This window comes from Paralichthys olivaceus, chromosome 7 (genome assembly GCF_024713975.1).
Source record: "Paralichthys olivaceus isolate ysfri-2021 chromosome 7, ASM2471397v2, whole genome shotgun sequence".
Lineage (NCBI taxonomy): Eukaryota > Metazoa > Chordata > Actinopteri > Pleuronectiformes > Paralichthyidae > Paralichthys > Paralichthys olivaceus.
Window position 1 is genome coordinate 22,707,898 of NC_091099.1, and position 17,558 is coordinate 22,725,455.

The window sequence follows — 17,558 nt, forward strand, 5'->3', positions numbered from 1 at the left end:
CCTTTAGGGCCTGTGTGTCAGTCTGGGTCAGAGTGCACCACCACTGCTAAATGTGTTGATTTGATAAAGTTGTTTTTACAGTTTTTGTTTAGAGAATGTGGTTCAGTGTTTTGGCAATTTAGTAACTGTAACAGCATGTTCCATTTGTAGTTTTTGAATTTGGTCTTATAATTAATTTCCAATCACTTTCCAATTAAGATATGGAACATGCTGATACATAATATAAAAATGTATTCTGTGTCACATGGCATCTTACTGGCTTATGGTTACACTCTATGGGAGATATTTACAAATGTAACATTTAGCATTTTATTTAGCAAGAATAGAGATTTTAATGAGTCCAGTGTGAGGTCATCTGGATCACATCAAGTCCCACAAGCCTGATGCCAGGCACTGTTAAATATGTGTTGTGTCTGGAAAGTAATCAAGTGTTTTCCCGCTGCTGTTGTTGAAATATTGAAATCCCACAAGAAGAATGTTGAGCATGGAGTCACGTTATTGCCTTAAACAGGTTTCAAAAGAATAGTCAGGTCACAGTTTATTTATACAGCATATTTAAAACAACCACCATTATTCAGGTGCCATTTGACCCAGGTGTGTATGGCCAACAGTGTTATTTACACCTGGGTTCTATGTTCCTCTGGACCACTTCAGTAAGAGGACTCTAACATGTTGTTAACAATGTGAAATGTTCTGTTTTCACTCAAAGCTTCATCTTTTTTCTAAACCTAAACATGAAATTAGTTGAGAGGGAAACCCTGGTTAGCACTACGCATTTGTATTTAGAGGCTGCTGCTGCTGGATTTAACCTCTGCCCCTTGAGCAATGGACTGAATTCTCTTCTCTTTTAGAGAATAATAAACTGTACTATAGGTGTAATAAAAGTCTGATTTTGTGTTGAACTACTAAAATATATTTTACACCATCTTGTTCTGATTTTGCTTCTGAAGCAGTGAAACATGACTTAAATGAGATGAGAGATGTATTTTTGTTAATTAGTTCACAAGCTCTCAGTTGTATAAATATATATATTTAATGTTGTGTTCTGTATCTATCATCATCTTATCAGCTATTTGTGCTATTTAAATATTGCACTCACAGTTCACAAAACCCTTCAGCAAAAATATGACCATTTATTTAAAATTGAAATTATGTAGGAGACAGTGTCTGTGCTCTCTTCTACTGTAGTTAGTGCAGTCATGCTAGCAGCTCGGGGGCAAGATTTCATGACATTTCAATCTGATAGGTGCTGAGATATGTCCCTCAAAAGCCAAAACTGTCTATTTCATGGTGTCACCAGTGGAAAACTTCAAGTGGTTACCAAAGTCATTAGGGTTCATGCTCTGGGGACAATTAATGTCTGCTGAGATATTTCATTTGATAAGTGACAAACGTGATATCTTAAGATCGGCTTGAGGGAGTGTCTTCGCATTTGGCCCAAACATTCACTTGAACTCAAAGATGAACTGATTCGAATTTGCTGCCATTGAGGTCAAAGGTCAACTTCACAGTGACCTCATGTTACTGTGTTTCAGTTGTCAAAGGTAAAGTTTACAGGGACCTTTATATGAGGGTCGTCTGTGTGTGTGTGAACAGTATATGTGCGTGTGGTGTGTTTGTGTGTGTGTGTATGTGCGTTGTGTGTGTGTGTGACATGGTAATATCCATCCTGACCCAGAAGCCTCTCTGACCTGGTTCAGCTCTTTGTCCTCTGGAGGAAGAAGCCTCTAACAACAAATCAAGAGCAAGGATGGAAGGGTGTGTGGGTCATGTGACCGCTGATGCACCTGCTCACAAACACAAACACCAGCTGGTTGAAACAACACTACAACACATAATTAGCACGAGTGAAGTAGCTGCAAACATCTGCACGATTACAGGGAGGTCGTTAGTATGAACATGTGGCTTGTTTCCTGTTGTCGAGAAGGAATGTGGATTAGTTTGGCTCATAAACCAATTTAAAAAACATTTTTTGTGGCTGATGCAAGTTTGATGGTAAAAACTGCATTTGAATTTTAACTTTCGTTGTCTACATCGGAGATGCTCACAGTTACACTGAGAAATAATTCAAAACAGATCATAACTAAGGGCACTCAGCAGAGCACACACCTCTGCCAACACTCATTAATATCAGCCCCCTAAATATCTCAGATTTTTTTCATCAAGATCCATCAACCTACATGTATTTTGCAATGTTAAATTGAAAATAAATTCCTGGATCCACCCCCTGACCTTGATGCTGGATTACGTGATCCTGCTTAGCAACAAACAAACAAACACAGACTAAAACATAACCTCTGTGGCGGAGGTAATAGTATGTAGTAAAAACAGGAATTAAAAGTGGCAGTCTTGAATAAAGGTAAAGCTTCTGAAAGTGCAGTTCCTTATATCTATGTCAAGATTTAATGGCTCCAAAAACAACCCATAATTTAGTCATCCTGCTCATTGTTGAGATGTAATTGGAAAAATTTACGCATCTTACTGGGAACAGGTTTTAATGAGCAAATTATAATAATTGTGACGATGAGGCCGGGGCACCAGGGTGGGGCTTCACCTTCCTAGACTCTAATGCTATCAGACAACTTACAATAAATGACTTCAAACACACTAGCACGACAGCTACAGTAGATATTATCCATGACTGGGTGTGTATCTAACAAACAAATGACAGAGGCTCAGTATGACAGCTTACAGATTCCATCAGAAACAGGCTGTCATTTGTTCTTCATCAAACAGACCTGAGCAGTGGTTCACACAGAGCCTGACATATGGAAATGATGGATTCCAGGAAAAAGAGTCAGTTATTTTTTTTAAAAGAAAGAAGCAAATGGTGAAACTTGATTTAAAATGTCTCTGCTGACTTTACAAGCAAATTGCAACAAAGTTAAATGGCAGTCCAGAACAATGTGTGTCAGCAGTTTCGGTTTGGTCACACAATCAGCTTGACCAGCTGTAGGTTTGAGTTCATATAAAGTAGTTCAGGTCATTGACGTCTCGGTTTGGGTCCATATGGTAAAGGGAACTTCTCTGTCTGTTATTATGATAATGTTAAGCACATTGATTAAGATCATGGGTTGACCTTGTAGGGGTGCTGGAAGTAACAGGAAATATATATATATATATTCCCTGTTCTATACACACACACACACATTCTATTTGGTGTGTCACGTTTAAATAATGTAGTATTTGATATACGGCTGCTGGCTGTTAACGAGTGACACAGTAAATCACACAGACGACAGCTTCTGTAGCTGTATCTCATCTCCTGAATATAACTAGATGTGGAGTGAAGATATAACTCAGAACAGATGTGAATAAATCCACATGTAGTCCTCCTACTCAGTGCAGGTGCAGCAGCAGCAGAATATGTCATCAGTACATGGACTTTTCGTTTTCGATTGCAGCCAACCTCACTGTTTTCTCCAATAAAAGTGAAACAATAAGCCTGAGGCTGTAGATCAGTTTGACGTGACTGTGAACTGCTGGATTCAATCTGTTCAGATTGAGGTGCAGCTGAAACACTCACAAATGGATGAACATCTTTGTGAGGGATAATTTGTATTTCTGGCTGTACCACTTTCCATACTGTATTTGTGTCATTTATCATGTCAGGAAAGAGGAAACCTGATGCTGAACCCTTTCCGTGAGCCTCAGTTAGTGGAACGCTGTGTTTCAGAGAAAGTCTGCTGGCACATTTAAAAATCCTGGACTTTGACCTCAGAGGAGAAAATGTGAGCTGATATTAGTTCTAAAGCTCGAGTGCAGCAGAACAGCTGGAGGTTATTAGCTTTTTAGCTCAAAGCTAGCTCTTTGAGAGCAGCCCCTGTGAGCACTCATTGCATAATTGGTGTGTATAATTGAGTGAGAAGTCTGCACTTTGTCAGTCTGAACAACTATCAAATCACAATATCATTGTTTGGTCAATTATATTCTGTTGGGAGCTGTTTCTGCTGTTGTCCTCCATATTTTCATTCATCTACTGAATCCACAAACATCTGTCTGTTTGTATGTGGAGTGTGTATCCCGCAAACTGTTCATCTAATCACGAATCATTTTCTGCAAAGCATAATGTTTGTATTGTTGCTGCAATCCTTTATATGGAGCATGAACACAAGAAAAACAAGCAGCTCATTTCAAACAGGCAGGTTTAGAACGTGTACAGCACTAGTCTAATAAAATACAGCCTAACACAACACCACTAACTATTATTGGTGACACACATAATTGAATTGACCTAGTAAAGTGGCTATACTGTATTTATATTGGGAGATAATATTTTGACCTGGAAAATTATCTTGTTCCTGCCATTTTACAGTTTTAGTTAGATTGACTTATTTAAAAGTCTCTTAATATTGTCTTTTTGAAGGTAGTGTTATACTTCCACATCTACAAATGTGAAGGGGTCAGTGTGACTTCAATTTTGTCATTAAAGGGTATTTGCAAGATTTTCTGTGGGATGTCCATGTACCCACCAATTGTTTGTCTGCATGGCCGCTATGCTTGAAGGGCCCCAACTGCACAGACCTAAAAGAAGTATTATGTGAATAACTAAACCTTAATGTTGCCCATAGTTGTGTGCAATTGGTTAGTCATAGCTGTCAATTCAAGATCACGTCGGAAGATATAGGTGTTTGGTTTTTGACTATTGTATTATGTTGTATATTTTTTTACATTTGTGTCAATGAGGGTAACACTTCTTCTGTATGTCTTCTTTTTAGGAACATTAAACCAAAACAACTGGGCCAAGAAGTTTCCATCTTGCAGCAACGCCAAGCAGTCTCCCATCAACATCGAGGAGAACCTGGCTCAGGTGAAGCTGCAGTATCAGAAGTTACAGTTTGAAGGCTGGGAAAGTCTGACAACCGAAAGGACCACCATCAAGAATGATGGCAAGACCGGTGAGAACAGTCAACGGTTAATGTGGTAGCATTCCGACAGAATGACTTATAAAGTGAACACAAACATCACTCCACGATCATGCTGCTTCAGTAGTGATTGGACCACAGTGTCTTCTCTGATATTTGATGCATCATCGATGTAGACGTTATTGAAACCTATGGGCCCGGCATGCTTGTTAGAGTGTCTGTAGTTGTTTTTGTCTTATTGTCTATTAACGGAGATATTTTGTAATTCAAGGCCATGTTGATGGAATTTTTTTTATATAAGACAATATCTGCTGAAAGAATTTACGTAGTAGTGTAAACAAGGCCTTAAATCTGGTTTCTGTGACAATATTTCTGCTCTGTGCATGAGCTGTGATGCATTTTATATCAGTTAGCAATGACAATGGTTTGCTGAAGACAGAAGCAGCAAAAACAGAGGAGGCTACAGCAACAACTTAGGTAGTGTCCGAGTAAAGTTTCCAATCACCCAATGAAATAAAGAACTTGGTGTTAAGAAGACGGTCTGAAAGAAAGTGATCAATGGACAGTGTTTGTGTAATTGCTCTCACTGCCAGACGGGAGATAAATGTTTCACCCTGCAACATGAGCTTAATGGTTTAAAGATGAGGCAAAATGAAAAAGACTTCTGATATATGAATTTCTTATCTCTGATATTGACGATATCTTACAACAACAATGAGAAACATCAGTCCTGACCTCCATCAATGAAACAGCCATCTCCTTACTTTCTTCCTTATTCACCCCCCGACCCCACCCCACCTTCTTTCCCAGTGACAGTTTGTCCCAAATAGATACTGAGCGATAGAGCCCTTTCTCATACAGTGGCATCCTATTGTAAAGGATACAGTTACCAGTTTCTCATTTGACAGAATTGAGAGTCTTTCATATATTTCCTCTCTCTAAGTGGTGTGAAACACAATAACCTGCAGTGTGCATTCAAGGTTATTGTTATGTGAAATTGTAGACATGAGGGGTCCAGCCTCTCCTTTCAAAAAGTTCCAAACAGACGAGTCCAGCGCTTCTTAGCAACAGGACTCTCAGCGAAAAAAAAGAATCACCCCGTTGTAGTTGTTGTTTGGCTGCCAGCTGCACTATAGGCTTTTATTAATGGAGATGTTTGGTGGACAATCTGAGCACGGTGCAAGGCTGACTACTCAAACCTGTTTTGATCAGCACACAAATGAGCCCAGTGTAGGTTCCATACACACTCTTCACAAAGCTCCCAGGGCCCCCAGGAGAATACATGGCTACAAGTGGATGATTTCAGTTTGAGAAAGGGGGCTGATGGATGTAGCGTACGGATATATTCACACTTTTGACATGGTGCAAACAAAGTTTTCAACACGAGTGAATCAGCAACACGTTTAGTCAATATTTGCCCTCCCTCGAGGGGAAATTCGATTTTAGACGGGGTTAAAAGAAAACACCATGACACACACAGACCGCAGACAACAAAGAGGACAAGGGTGCAGAGCTCAAGTGTTCAGCAGATTGATGACTTTGCGAAGACTGAATTTCATCCGGGCATTCACATGAAAGATATGCATTATCCATACAACACAATAGCCACATGGCCATTCTGTTGTGAAGGTGGTGGACTGAGATGTACAGGATAGCACAGAGGATAAAAGGTCTGTATAACTCTCCACGTTTATCAGAGCATCAAAGAAGGTTTTGATCCTAAATGAGACCTTTTGTCAGGTCAAACAAAGACCAGCCTGAAGATGATCCCATTATTGTCTGAATCATTATTTGATGCTAACCCAATGAAGGCGTCGGTGGAGTATAATGTAGTGTAAGCTCTGATCGTTTGATCTTCTGTAGATTTTATAATTTGACCGTGTTGTGTTCTTGTGTTCAGCGCTTTAAAAACAGTAGACACATTGGATCTGGCTGCTAAAGTTTGTATGCAGATGAAACTTTAATCAATTCTAAAAATAATCATCATTTTTACTTTAAACACAAATACTTTTGTTTCATGAAGTGGAGCATTGGATGTGTATTTACATCAACACAGTACAACTCAAAAATGCTTTGCATCCAGTGTCAGGTATATACTGTCATTTATTTATCATGTACTACTCTATTATTATTATTATTATAATCATTATTATTATTATAGATTGCTTTGAGATGATTTATGTTGTGATTTGGCACTATACGAATAAAACTGAATTGAATGTTTATGCTCAAGTCTGTGTCTTCTCTCCTCTCAGTGGCGGTGGATGTGGATGAAGAGTTTTATGTTACTGGAGGTGGCCTCAGGTCAAAGTTCAAGGTGGGGCGTATTACGTTCCACTGGGGGCGCTGCAATGCCTCTTCATACGGCTCAGAACACAGTCTGGATGGAGTCAAATACCCTCTAGAGGTGAGAGATCCACGATGCTGCCTCCCTAGCAGCAGCCTGTTATCACAGCTCTAGCTCACTTTGAGCTTTTTTTTACTTCATAACTACGTCTTGCAAATTTCCCTACTGTGGGACTAATAAAGGATTATCTTATCTTATCTTAAATTTGCAACTGAAAGCGACCGATGACACCCGTTGTGTGTTACCCCAAGAAACATTTAGGTTAATCAATGAACAAAGAAGATAAGAGATTTCTCCCATTTCATGAATAGTGCAGGCTGCTGGTTTTCACACGAATGTTTTGGTGCAAGAACATGTGGTGCTAGGATTTGTGCAGTTTTAATGATCAGTGGTTCAATGTGTTGTCAAGTGTGTTTTCTACTTTCAAAGAGGAAACAAAAGAATTTGTTTATGTAGGTTTCAGCCAGATTTCTAGTTTTTTTTTCTTATGGACACGAATCCTGGTGTGAAAAAGCACGCCAATAATTCACTGATTTTAATTTAACATATGAAGTTATATTTTTACATCTTTAGCTTTTATCTCTCTACATAGGAGAATGCACATTTTTGTAGCGCTTTCCTTCTTTTTGTGGTTTTTCTGTCTCTTGATTGTTGTACTATTGACAGATATGAAAACAGTCAAACATAGGCAGTGGGCACCACTGGGCCTGCGCATGGTGGACCGAGATAAGAAAACTTGTGACTTTATTTTGTGGGACAAGAATAAGTATAAAGTTTGAAAGACTTGATTATTTTTCTAACATAAAACAATGTTTGTGCATGTGTTATTGCTGAGTCACAAAGGTTGTCATGTTGCTGTAGCTAAAATGCATAAAGAACAGGAACAGTCCGGCTGAAAAGTGTATCAGAGTAAACAGTGTATCCCTACAGACGCATGACTGTCTGCTGCTACTTGTCAAGTTAATCTTATGTTTTCTTCCACAGATGCAGATCTACTGTTATGAGGCTCAATCCTTCGACTCCTTAGATGAAGCCATCAAGGCTGGAGGCAAAATCACGGCACTCGCTGTGCTGTTTGAGGTGTGTGTGTGTGTGTGTGTGTGTGTGTGTGTGTACTGATAACACTGAGATCAGTTTTCAGTCTTGCCTGTGAGTTGTAGAGTTATAGTCCTCAGCCTCTGTCTTATCTCAGTCCTATTTCCAATCATGTCATTCTATAATCCAGTCTGTTCTCAGTCCAACATGAGAGGATAAAAAAGTGCTGATAAGAGGTTCTCTTCTAACCTTGTCTCACTAACACTAAGATGGCTGAAGTTGACAGCTATTTATGCTAACATTTTGTATTTAGTGAGAGTAAAACCTTACAAATCTATTTGACCTATAGGCTATAGCTATTGTGTGAACTTCTGTCTCTCCTCTTAGCATGACTGTAAAATCTTATCTTGCTTTTTTCTATATATCTTTGGCATGAAAGATACTCTGAAACATCTTCTTTTTTGTTCAGTTTAATGGCAGGTGGCAACCAACATCTAGGTGAATTACTGCAATCTACTTTACTCTGAAAAGTTTACATGAGGCACTTGTTTATAGTCAGAACTAGGGCATAAAATCAATATATATATATATCTAAAGTGGAAAGTGAAGCGAAAACATCCTGTCATTGAGAGGAGGGAGGCGTGACATTGTTTTATTAAGTTGAAGATAGCGTGCACTTGGTGGCTCAGAGTCTATCGTGGGGCATATACAGCAGATATCAGGGCTAAGACTATGCTTTCTGTTTATAATCCAACTAGTTTCTTTTATCACAGTAGTCAAACGTCTCTTAGTGGTGCTTTTCTCCATGTAGTGGGGTAGTAATTGTACCTGTTTGTCTAGCCCACAACATGTGCAATGCTAACAATGGTCTGATGTATTCTTACACAAAGCTCAGGCTTGGTTTTCATTGCAGAAAGTGTCTGATTTGAGAAGCATATCCGCAGAATATGACTTTATCGATGACTTCTTGTGAAAGATGAAAAAGTCGGACTGAGGGAATGAATCAAACACTCTCAGTGATACCGCCAATGGACTGTAGTAATACCTGAGTGAGTGTTGTGCGTCTCAACAGTCTGATTCATATTTCTGGCTCTGGATCATTGCTGTGTTCTTCCATGTGTTTTCATGCTCAGTGCCAGGGTACAGAGCGTCATACATACTTTCGTTCTTTCTGCTTTGTGCTGTTGCGTTGCCTCTGGCCACATTGGCATGTTCGAACCGACAGAGGCCATGTTGGAACAAAAATCAGAAAAACGTCTGATGTGAACCTGCAGGCTTTCTGTGTGTTTGTGATTTTGAATTGGGCTGCAGGTTGGGTGGGGAGCAGGGTCGGAAACTCACAACACAAAGAAATTGAGAAATTTCGTTTTCGTGCGCTGCCAGACGCCTTGGCAGGTTACCTTTTTTTCAACTCTCCAGAATTCTTGTTGAGGGTGTCTGGTGGCTTTGTTGCTGAATGCAACCTGAAAGTCATGAGTTTGAATCTGTCCTGGGGCTCTTATCAGATGTCATTCCCCTTCTTTTCTCTCTGTGCTTTCTTAAACAATAGACTCTTAAAAACAGTTGTACTGTTGTACTGAATTTATACAAAATGTTATATATTGGGTCACCAAAAGGGTTTAGGGTTCAAACCATATGGGCAGCTGGTCCCTGGTTTGACTCCCAACTGGCTAGATGTCATTCACTTACTCTCACATCATGTTTCCTTTCTCTCCTTCATGTCAAAAATTAAGGCAAGAGGCCAAATAAATAAAAGTATAAATTGTACCAAGCAAAAAAACTGTAGCAACAAGGTTTCATTGCCCATGTGAATAATAATATGCTCCCCACTCATACAATATGAGGTTGTTTTCAGACACAACCTCTGGGTAAAATCTGGACAATTTGCAACGGAGTTTACCAAGAGTTTGCCTTTCACATATGCACAACACAGTGGGAGGTTCTCTGCACAGACACGTTCACAACAGCAACAAATCCTCCACATTATTCAGGCGAGAGGTGGAGCAGCTGGGTGCAGCAGACAAGAAATAACATATTAACTCTGTGCACATGCATCTCCTCCAGACAAAATACAGACTAGGCACTGCAGAGGCCAGTACATGTCTGAAAGCAGCTATAACTGCAGCTGTTCCCCTGAGCCACCACCAACCCTTATCTTCACTGTATTAAATGTACATTTAACTTGGCAAACCCAGCGAAAATACTGAAAAAGTTACCTGCAACTAGAAGTTAAACGGGTAAAATAGTCCACTCACAGTAAGGAAAAATTCCCCTTCTTCCCAAGGGCCAGTAGAATAAACTATCCTAAACATTCCCAGTTCAATTACATGAAAGTAATATTTCTAATACAATTAATGCTGTGTTAAATCCCATCCAGTTTAAAATCCATTACAATGAACACATTTGGAGCAGGGGCAGCACAGTGGTGTGATGGTTAGCACTGTTGGATCACAGAAAGAAAGTCTTTCTATGTGGAGGCTGCATGTCCTCACTGTGTTTGTGTGGGGTTTCAGTCAAAAAGATTAGGGGTTTAATTAATTGGAGACTGTAGATCCACCACAGGTGTGAGTGTGAATGGTTGTTTGTCTCTGTATGTTGGCCCTGTGATGGACTAGCGAGTAGCGACCTGTCCCCCTCCCCTAATGTCAGCAGGGCTTGGCCACTTGGCCAACCTTCTAATGCTGAACCTGGACTGTGTCAAACAATTTACATGAATCCATAAAAAAGACTGCTTGACACAAGTCTGTTGATTTTCTCTTTTCAGGTGACCACTGAAGACAATGTGAACTACGCACCATTCATAGACAGTATCCTCAGCGTGAGCAGATACGGTACGTCTTCTTCCTCTGGGTCTCATCACTTGCTGCTTCTTCCTCTGTCTTGTCTATTTAAGCTTTGTTGTGTTGACGTTCAGGTAAAAGTGCTGAGGTTTCTCCCTTCACCCTCCGAGGTCTCCTACCAAACTCCACGGAGAAATATTTCATCTACAACGGCTCTCTGACCACACCGCCCTGCAGCGAGATTGTTGAGTGGATCATCTTCAAGAAGACAGTCGCTATCTCTGATGCACAGGTAAGTGTTTGAGACAGTAGCAAACAAAAGTTGACTGCTTGGAGATATTCATTTTCACCATTTTAATAATAAATAAGCAAGCATTTAGTATTTCAGTCTCGATATTTACTTTATATTTGAAAAAAGTTAGAGCATCAAGCTACACTGAGGTCTTCTGCACAGGTTAGCAAACTGTGAACAAAACATTAGCCATCATAGTAAAGTTATTTTTAAAGCTGTTATATTGGCTTGCATTATACTGAGAGTTAATTGTGTTTGTGAGTAATTTAGAATTATATTTTTTCTTTGCAATGGACAACCTTCTGGAAAAAGAAAGTAATATAAATTTAAATGGGGCCCATACAATATGCTCTGAAAATGTGTTCAGTTCAAAGAGCTTTTTCAGTCTTATCAACCACTCAAAACATTTTACAGTACAGGCCACAGTCACCCATTCACACACCATTCATTCAGCACTATTATAAGTTGTGTCTTTTCTCACACACACCATTCATCCACTGCCAGAACAGCCATCAGGGGCCTTTTCAGGGTTCAGTATCTTGCTCAAGGACACTGTGGCACCCAAACGGGAAAAGATGATCCACAACCTTCTAGTTAGTGCACCCCCCACTCTACCTCTGGAGCCAGAGCCTTGATGATGATGTAAACATTAACCTCAGTCATTAAAGAGGTGTCCATCCCGATGTGTGTTGCATGGCCATTTCCCCTGCAGCTCATTAATATACTTATATTGAAATTAAATAATTTCAAACTAGTGGAGTTGCTCTGCGTGATTGATGAGGAGGTGCACCTACATGATGTCATAAAGCCTGAACTGTGACGCGAGTTCCCAGGGCACTGCGCAATCAACATGTTCAATATGCAACTTTATGAACTGGGTCTACTGCGGCATTCCCAACAACTGCATCAAATCAGAGATAGATTACCTGCACACTGTCAAATATGTCTCTGCAACATGCAACTAAACTGAGACCAGAGGCTGCCTGAGAGGAAGGAAACTTAAACCAAACCTTGAATGAACCATCTGCAATAATGTTAAGTGAACACAGGTCTACAAACCATGTGTAACCACCAGTGTGGTCCTTTGAGAACCAGACTGTGGAATCTTAGTTCAGTTAGAGAAACGTCTGTAAACAACCTTTTAGAAACATGCTGAAGGATCTGAAAGGAGGAATTATCATACCAGAGCTCAGGAAACACACAAGTGATGGGTGAGGCAGAGAAACGTGTGTGTATGTTCACATAAGTGTGTGTGTGAATGTGTGTGAGAGAAGGCCCTCAGGCCAAATGTGATTGACAACCATACAGAGGCAGTCATTACATCAAACAAGTATTCACTCACAAAAGAACTTTACGGTCTTCAAACTGAAACACACACACACACACACACACATTTGTGTGAACAAACGTGAAAACAAACACAAAAGGTTTCCGACGAAAAGGTTCCTGTGTGATGCCTGCTGAGACTTTGACATGATCAAGCACTGTCTCATACACACACACACACACACACACACACACACACACACACCTTTTCTAACTTATTTACTTTGTAAGTTGTGTTTACTCCAACTTCACATTTCAATCCTATTAAAAATGTATGATTTTCTTATGGTGGCAGTGTCAAATCAACTGAGTGGTCACGTTGCAATAACATCCATCCATGACAGTGTTATTTTGTGCAAAAACTTTACTTAGAACAAATAGGACAAAGGGAGAATCTAGAGTCGCAGATTAGCAGAAAATATCAGTCTGAGAAAAGACAATGGGTTTAGGCCTGATAGGGCACACAAGAAGCATTTGGTTGTTTGTTGCAGTTGCTAAGCTACACACGTAAAACAGCAATGGCAATAAGTACGAGCCGCAATTGGCAGAATGTAACTACACAACAGCTGTTAGCAAAGACAATATGGTCAGCAACTCTTGTAATTGTCATGTGATAAGAGCCTGATGAATCAGAGAAGGCCATGTCGTGGTCTGGAGGTCTTAAACTACTCTGTATCAGCAGCTCTAAAACTCTGCAGTGGTGTGGAGTTTAATATCTGTAGCATATTTGATGTGGTTTTAAAGGCAAAGGTAGTAATGTGGATGTATAACTATACCAATAATCTTATCAAAGGAAAAGATGAAGTCATCCAAGCTCTCTTTCAACTTGTACCCTGCTGGCTCCAGATCCTCCAGGTCTCTCTAAGACTGTGACGTGTCTCAGCCGGTCGACATTCCAAGTCAGCTCAGGCTGCCAGAGACTAATAGTTAAATTTCACAACTTCAACAATCACAAAGGACCCTAATGGGCTCTGCTGCAGTGTTGACTTTGTTGTGTACCCGGAGGGATGTGACTCACCTGAGCAGGTACAGAAGCAAGCCACGGGTAAAAGAGCTATTCACCTGGACACTCAAGATTCAAGATGCATCTTGTCACACCAGTTATACATTCATGTATATGTATTCTATATAAGTGCAACTGTGTGAAAGCCCCATTAAATCGATTCAGTTAAGCAGTAAATAAATTAGTAAGGGAATAAAGACAAAACAATACTAATTTGATGTCCATTTTCAAACAAAATGCAATACAACATACATATAATAATAAAATTACATCAAATAAATATAGAAAACAGTGGAAGGTTGCTTACTTGTGAAGTATTGTACATTGTCATTGTAATTGCACAGTTAGTGTGAGTCTGTGTGTTTAATGTTAGTTGAATATTGCATAGGGTTAATTGTATTTGTGTATGTTGTGTGAGTTATGAATTCATAAATTTCTTCAGGTTTATCAGCTTTGACAGACACAGACTATATGTTTATTAGTTTATATAATATATGTACAGCATGTTAGTATCATTGTCATTGTAAGGGAGGTGTGCCATGTTCTTAGATTGGCAGTTTATTAAGTACAGCTAGCACAATGTAAAACGGTCTAATACAACAGTCCTGTAGTTTGTGCTACTGTTGCTCTGTAGTGTTTCTGTTGTTTTGTCCACACTGCTGAAGGGTCAGGTAAATAACTCCTCTCTGTGAAAGACTCAGAGGAATTAAATAGTTGTTTTTCAGAAAAATAATCGACAGCAGTCTTGCAAATTAAGTCATTGTTTCAAAATGTTTCAAATTTATTTTGTTCGTATCAACTTAATCCCTTTGTTTCTAAAAGCTCAATGTCAGACCCATTGTGTTCGGAGACAAATCAGCCTCTGGGGCAATGTTTTGAGGTTTCCAGAAGTGAATGAATTATTTCCTATGTAACTCTCGAGTGTGTGGTGAAGGACAGATTCAGAAACCATCATATGAGAGTAGCTTTTTCAAAATTGATTTATTTACAACCATTTTTTTCAAAATTCTCTTCCCATAGAAACCTCCATAACCACAATCACACTCAAGTCATCAATTATTAATGCTGTCGCTGTTCATTCAAATTATCAACAGTGTAACAGTGTCTTAATACAGCTGTCCCTTTTCTACATTTAAGGCTGTAGGTTATTTTAGGCATTTAGTGAAGCTTCCCTCAGTCGGTTCTTCAGATGGACGGCAGGAGGATGGTGTTGCTGACGTGGTTCTGTGTTTGTGTTGCAGCTGGAGATGTTCTGCGAGGTGATGACGATGCAGCAGGCCGGATACGTGATGCTGATGGACTACCTGCAGAACAACCACAGGGAGCAACAGCAGCAGTTCATGGGACAGGTGTTTTCCTCCTATACCGGCACCGAGGAGGTCCTCACACCAGGTATGAACACCAGGTCCAGAATCCATACACTGCAGTTTCAGGCTTCCAGGGGGTGCTGTGGCAATGACAGCCATGCTCTTCTCCCTATTTATATTAATATATAAACTTATTTATATCAAATAATATTATATATTAAAATAAATTGAGTTAGTTTGAGCACATATGAAATAAAATAAATTAAGACATTCAAAATCTGAATACATTTTCATTATATCTTTTGGTGTGGCATAAATTATATTCACTTTAGTTACTAAAGCAGCTTATGACCCTGTTGGGAAAACGTTTATGTAAAAATGTATTATTCAGATGATTAACAGTCTGACTGTCTGCTGGTGGACGACACACGCTGATATTCCTCATCATTTCTACGTCTCACCGAGCTGACCTCAGGTTGACTCCAGGATGAAAATACTGCATTTGTACTAATTAATTCTAAATGGATCAGAGACAAGTGGATCACCAATGATGGAAAGAAAAGAGAGATAAGAATAGAACTCCAGTGACCTAAATAAAATGTCAGCGACGTACGGCAAATGGGTTGACTTGGTGTTAGCCATCGATTTCCTGGTCGTGCTCCGTGGTTTTTAATGAAGTTTATCGATCTGTGGTTTTTGTGGAGAGCTTGTTCTGTTGTTATAGACCAGGGGATTGTTGGCTACTTACAATCTGACTTCTTTTGTCTGTTCAAAAAATCTCTGATTTGATTTTATTAGATTTTAATTGTCCTTAAAAATAGTCATGGACCTCATAACTAATTATATTAAAGATGTAACACTGAAGCATGTCCCCATCAACCTCCTCCTAACCACGTTCTAAATTAAGTCCTTGAGCGAGAAATTAGACCTCACATTGCCTCTGATTGAATTTGCTTTGGACAAAAGTGTTAAAAATGAAAACTGTAAACGCCAGAAAAGAGACAGAAATCAATTAATACAAATAACTAAAATTTGTACTTATTAAACTTACAAAAAACTAAGCAGATTGGTTATATGTTACACCTCCTTGCTGTGCTTGCACAATGCATAAACATGATATGGATTGAACCTTTGTTACACTGCTTTTGATCGAAATAGAAGTGTGATAATTATTGATATTGTTTTATTCTTAATATGACTGCCTGGCATATTTAAACTGAGTCTATGTTTTAGGATCAGCTGAAGCTTATTAGTCAAAAAGACCTTGTTTTTTAAATGGTTACTCTGTGAAATGCTCTGAATCATGTTGTCTGAGGGTTTATTCTCCTGACTCTCAACACTGAAGTCAACTTTGATGCGTGATATCTGCCTCAAGGTTTGAATACAAGAATATTCAATAAAACCAAAACTATTAAAAAGTTCTCCTGGCTCATTCTGCCCTCTAGTGGACTTCCACAAACATCAGCCTGTTCCTCTCACCCACGCACCGTCTCTGTCACTATTTTGTCTGAGTGGGGAACATGCGTCTCTCATTGCTGGTGAACTTGGTTTATGCAGATTTGATTGACCGTGTAGCAGCGTTGACACGCGGCAGAGGAGAGAGGTCAGAGGGGGAAGCCAGTGACAGCAGAGGTTTAGGTTCAGCTTAAAAATGTGCCAGTGTTCAGATAGAAGGAGCCTCCTCCTGTCTATTGTCATCCATCCTCAGCCTTTTTTAATCTGTGTTAATCCCAGAGTGTCTGTCATCTGTATTATCTCTGCTCCTCTAATCTCAACTCTGACCCAGAATCAGGCTGCAGGAGGAACACAGACCCCATTAGCCCCATTTGACTTCTAACTGCTTTTTAATCTTTTAACTGCTCACAGCAGGAGGTGGAGGTGTAAGGGAACAGATGGCCTTTACTTATTTAAACGTAAAACATTTCGTTTTCCAAGGTTGAATTTATTGTGTTTACTCTAATATATCTGGATTAAATCAAACAAGGGTAAATATACATGTATATCTAGTTCCATCGCTAAGAATGTATAAATCCAAATGCATCATCATTTAAAACTGGTAAGAGGTATAATGACATTTTATAAGGAAGGAATATGGAATAAATGTTACATATACATTTGATTTAAGTCGCGTGTGCTGGTCTGTGGGAAACGTTCCTGTGCAATTCTCTGGGTAAAAGTCGGCAGTTACTTGTGGGTCCGGGAGTGTAATTGTTTGGGCAGCAGTGCTACACAAACTGGGAATTTGGAAAATTGTTCTGGTCTTTGTGTTTCTGTCAGTCTGCAGTTCAGAGCCAGAGAACATTCAGGCGGCGCCCTACAATCTCAGCAGCCTGCTAGTGACGTGGGAGCGGCCGCGGGCAGTGTACGACGCCAGCATCGAGAAATATGCCGTCAGCTACCGACTGGCCAACGCAGAAGATTCTGTCGCCTCTGAGTACTTGACTGATGGCGACCAGGATGTGGTGAGAGAGTGTCCACAAGAATCATAATCAATCATATGTTAAAAATCAATAACAATTTCAAGTCAGCAGTCAGTCATCTCTGTCCAGCCTGAATTAGCAGCTTAGCAGAAATTTAAACATTTCTCAGCTGCTGAACCTCAT

At 39.7% G+C, this 17,558-nt stretch overlaps 1 protein-coding gene across 4 annotated transcripts in view; it reads left to right on the forward strand.

The window, feature by feature from the left end:
* Positions 1 to 17,558, forward strand: part of ptprz1a (protein tyrosine phosphatase receptor type Z1a) — a 73,457-nt gene that overhangs the window by 26,991 nt on the left and 28,908 nt on the right. For all 4 annotated transcript variants that reach the window (XM_069528962.1, XM_069528963.1, XM_069528964.1 and 1 more), the window contains exons 3-9: positions 4,719 to 4,898; positions 7,121 to 7,272; positions 8,197 to 8,292; positions 11,012 to 11,078; positions 11,162 to 11,319; positions 14,890 to 15,040; positions 17,233 to 17,417. In XM_069528962.1, the coding sequence (XP_069385063.1) occupies positions 4,719 to 4,898; positions 7,121 to 7,272; positions 8,197 to 8,292; positions 11,012 to 11,078; positions 11,162 to 11,319; positions 14,890 to 15,040; positions 17,233 to 17,417 (989 nt within the window). The remainder of the gene's footprint in view (positions 1 to 4,718; positions 4,899 to 7,120; positions 7,273 to 8,196; positions 8,293 to 11,011; positions 11,079 to 11,161; positions 11,320 to 14,889; positions 15,041 to 17,232; positions 17,418 to 17,558) is intronic.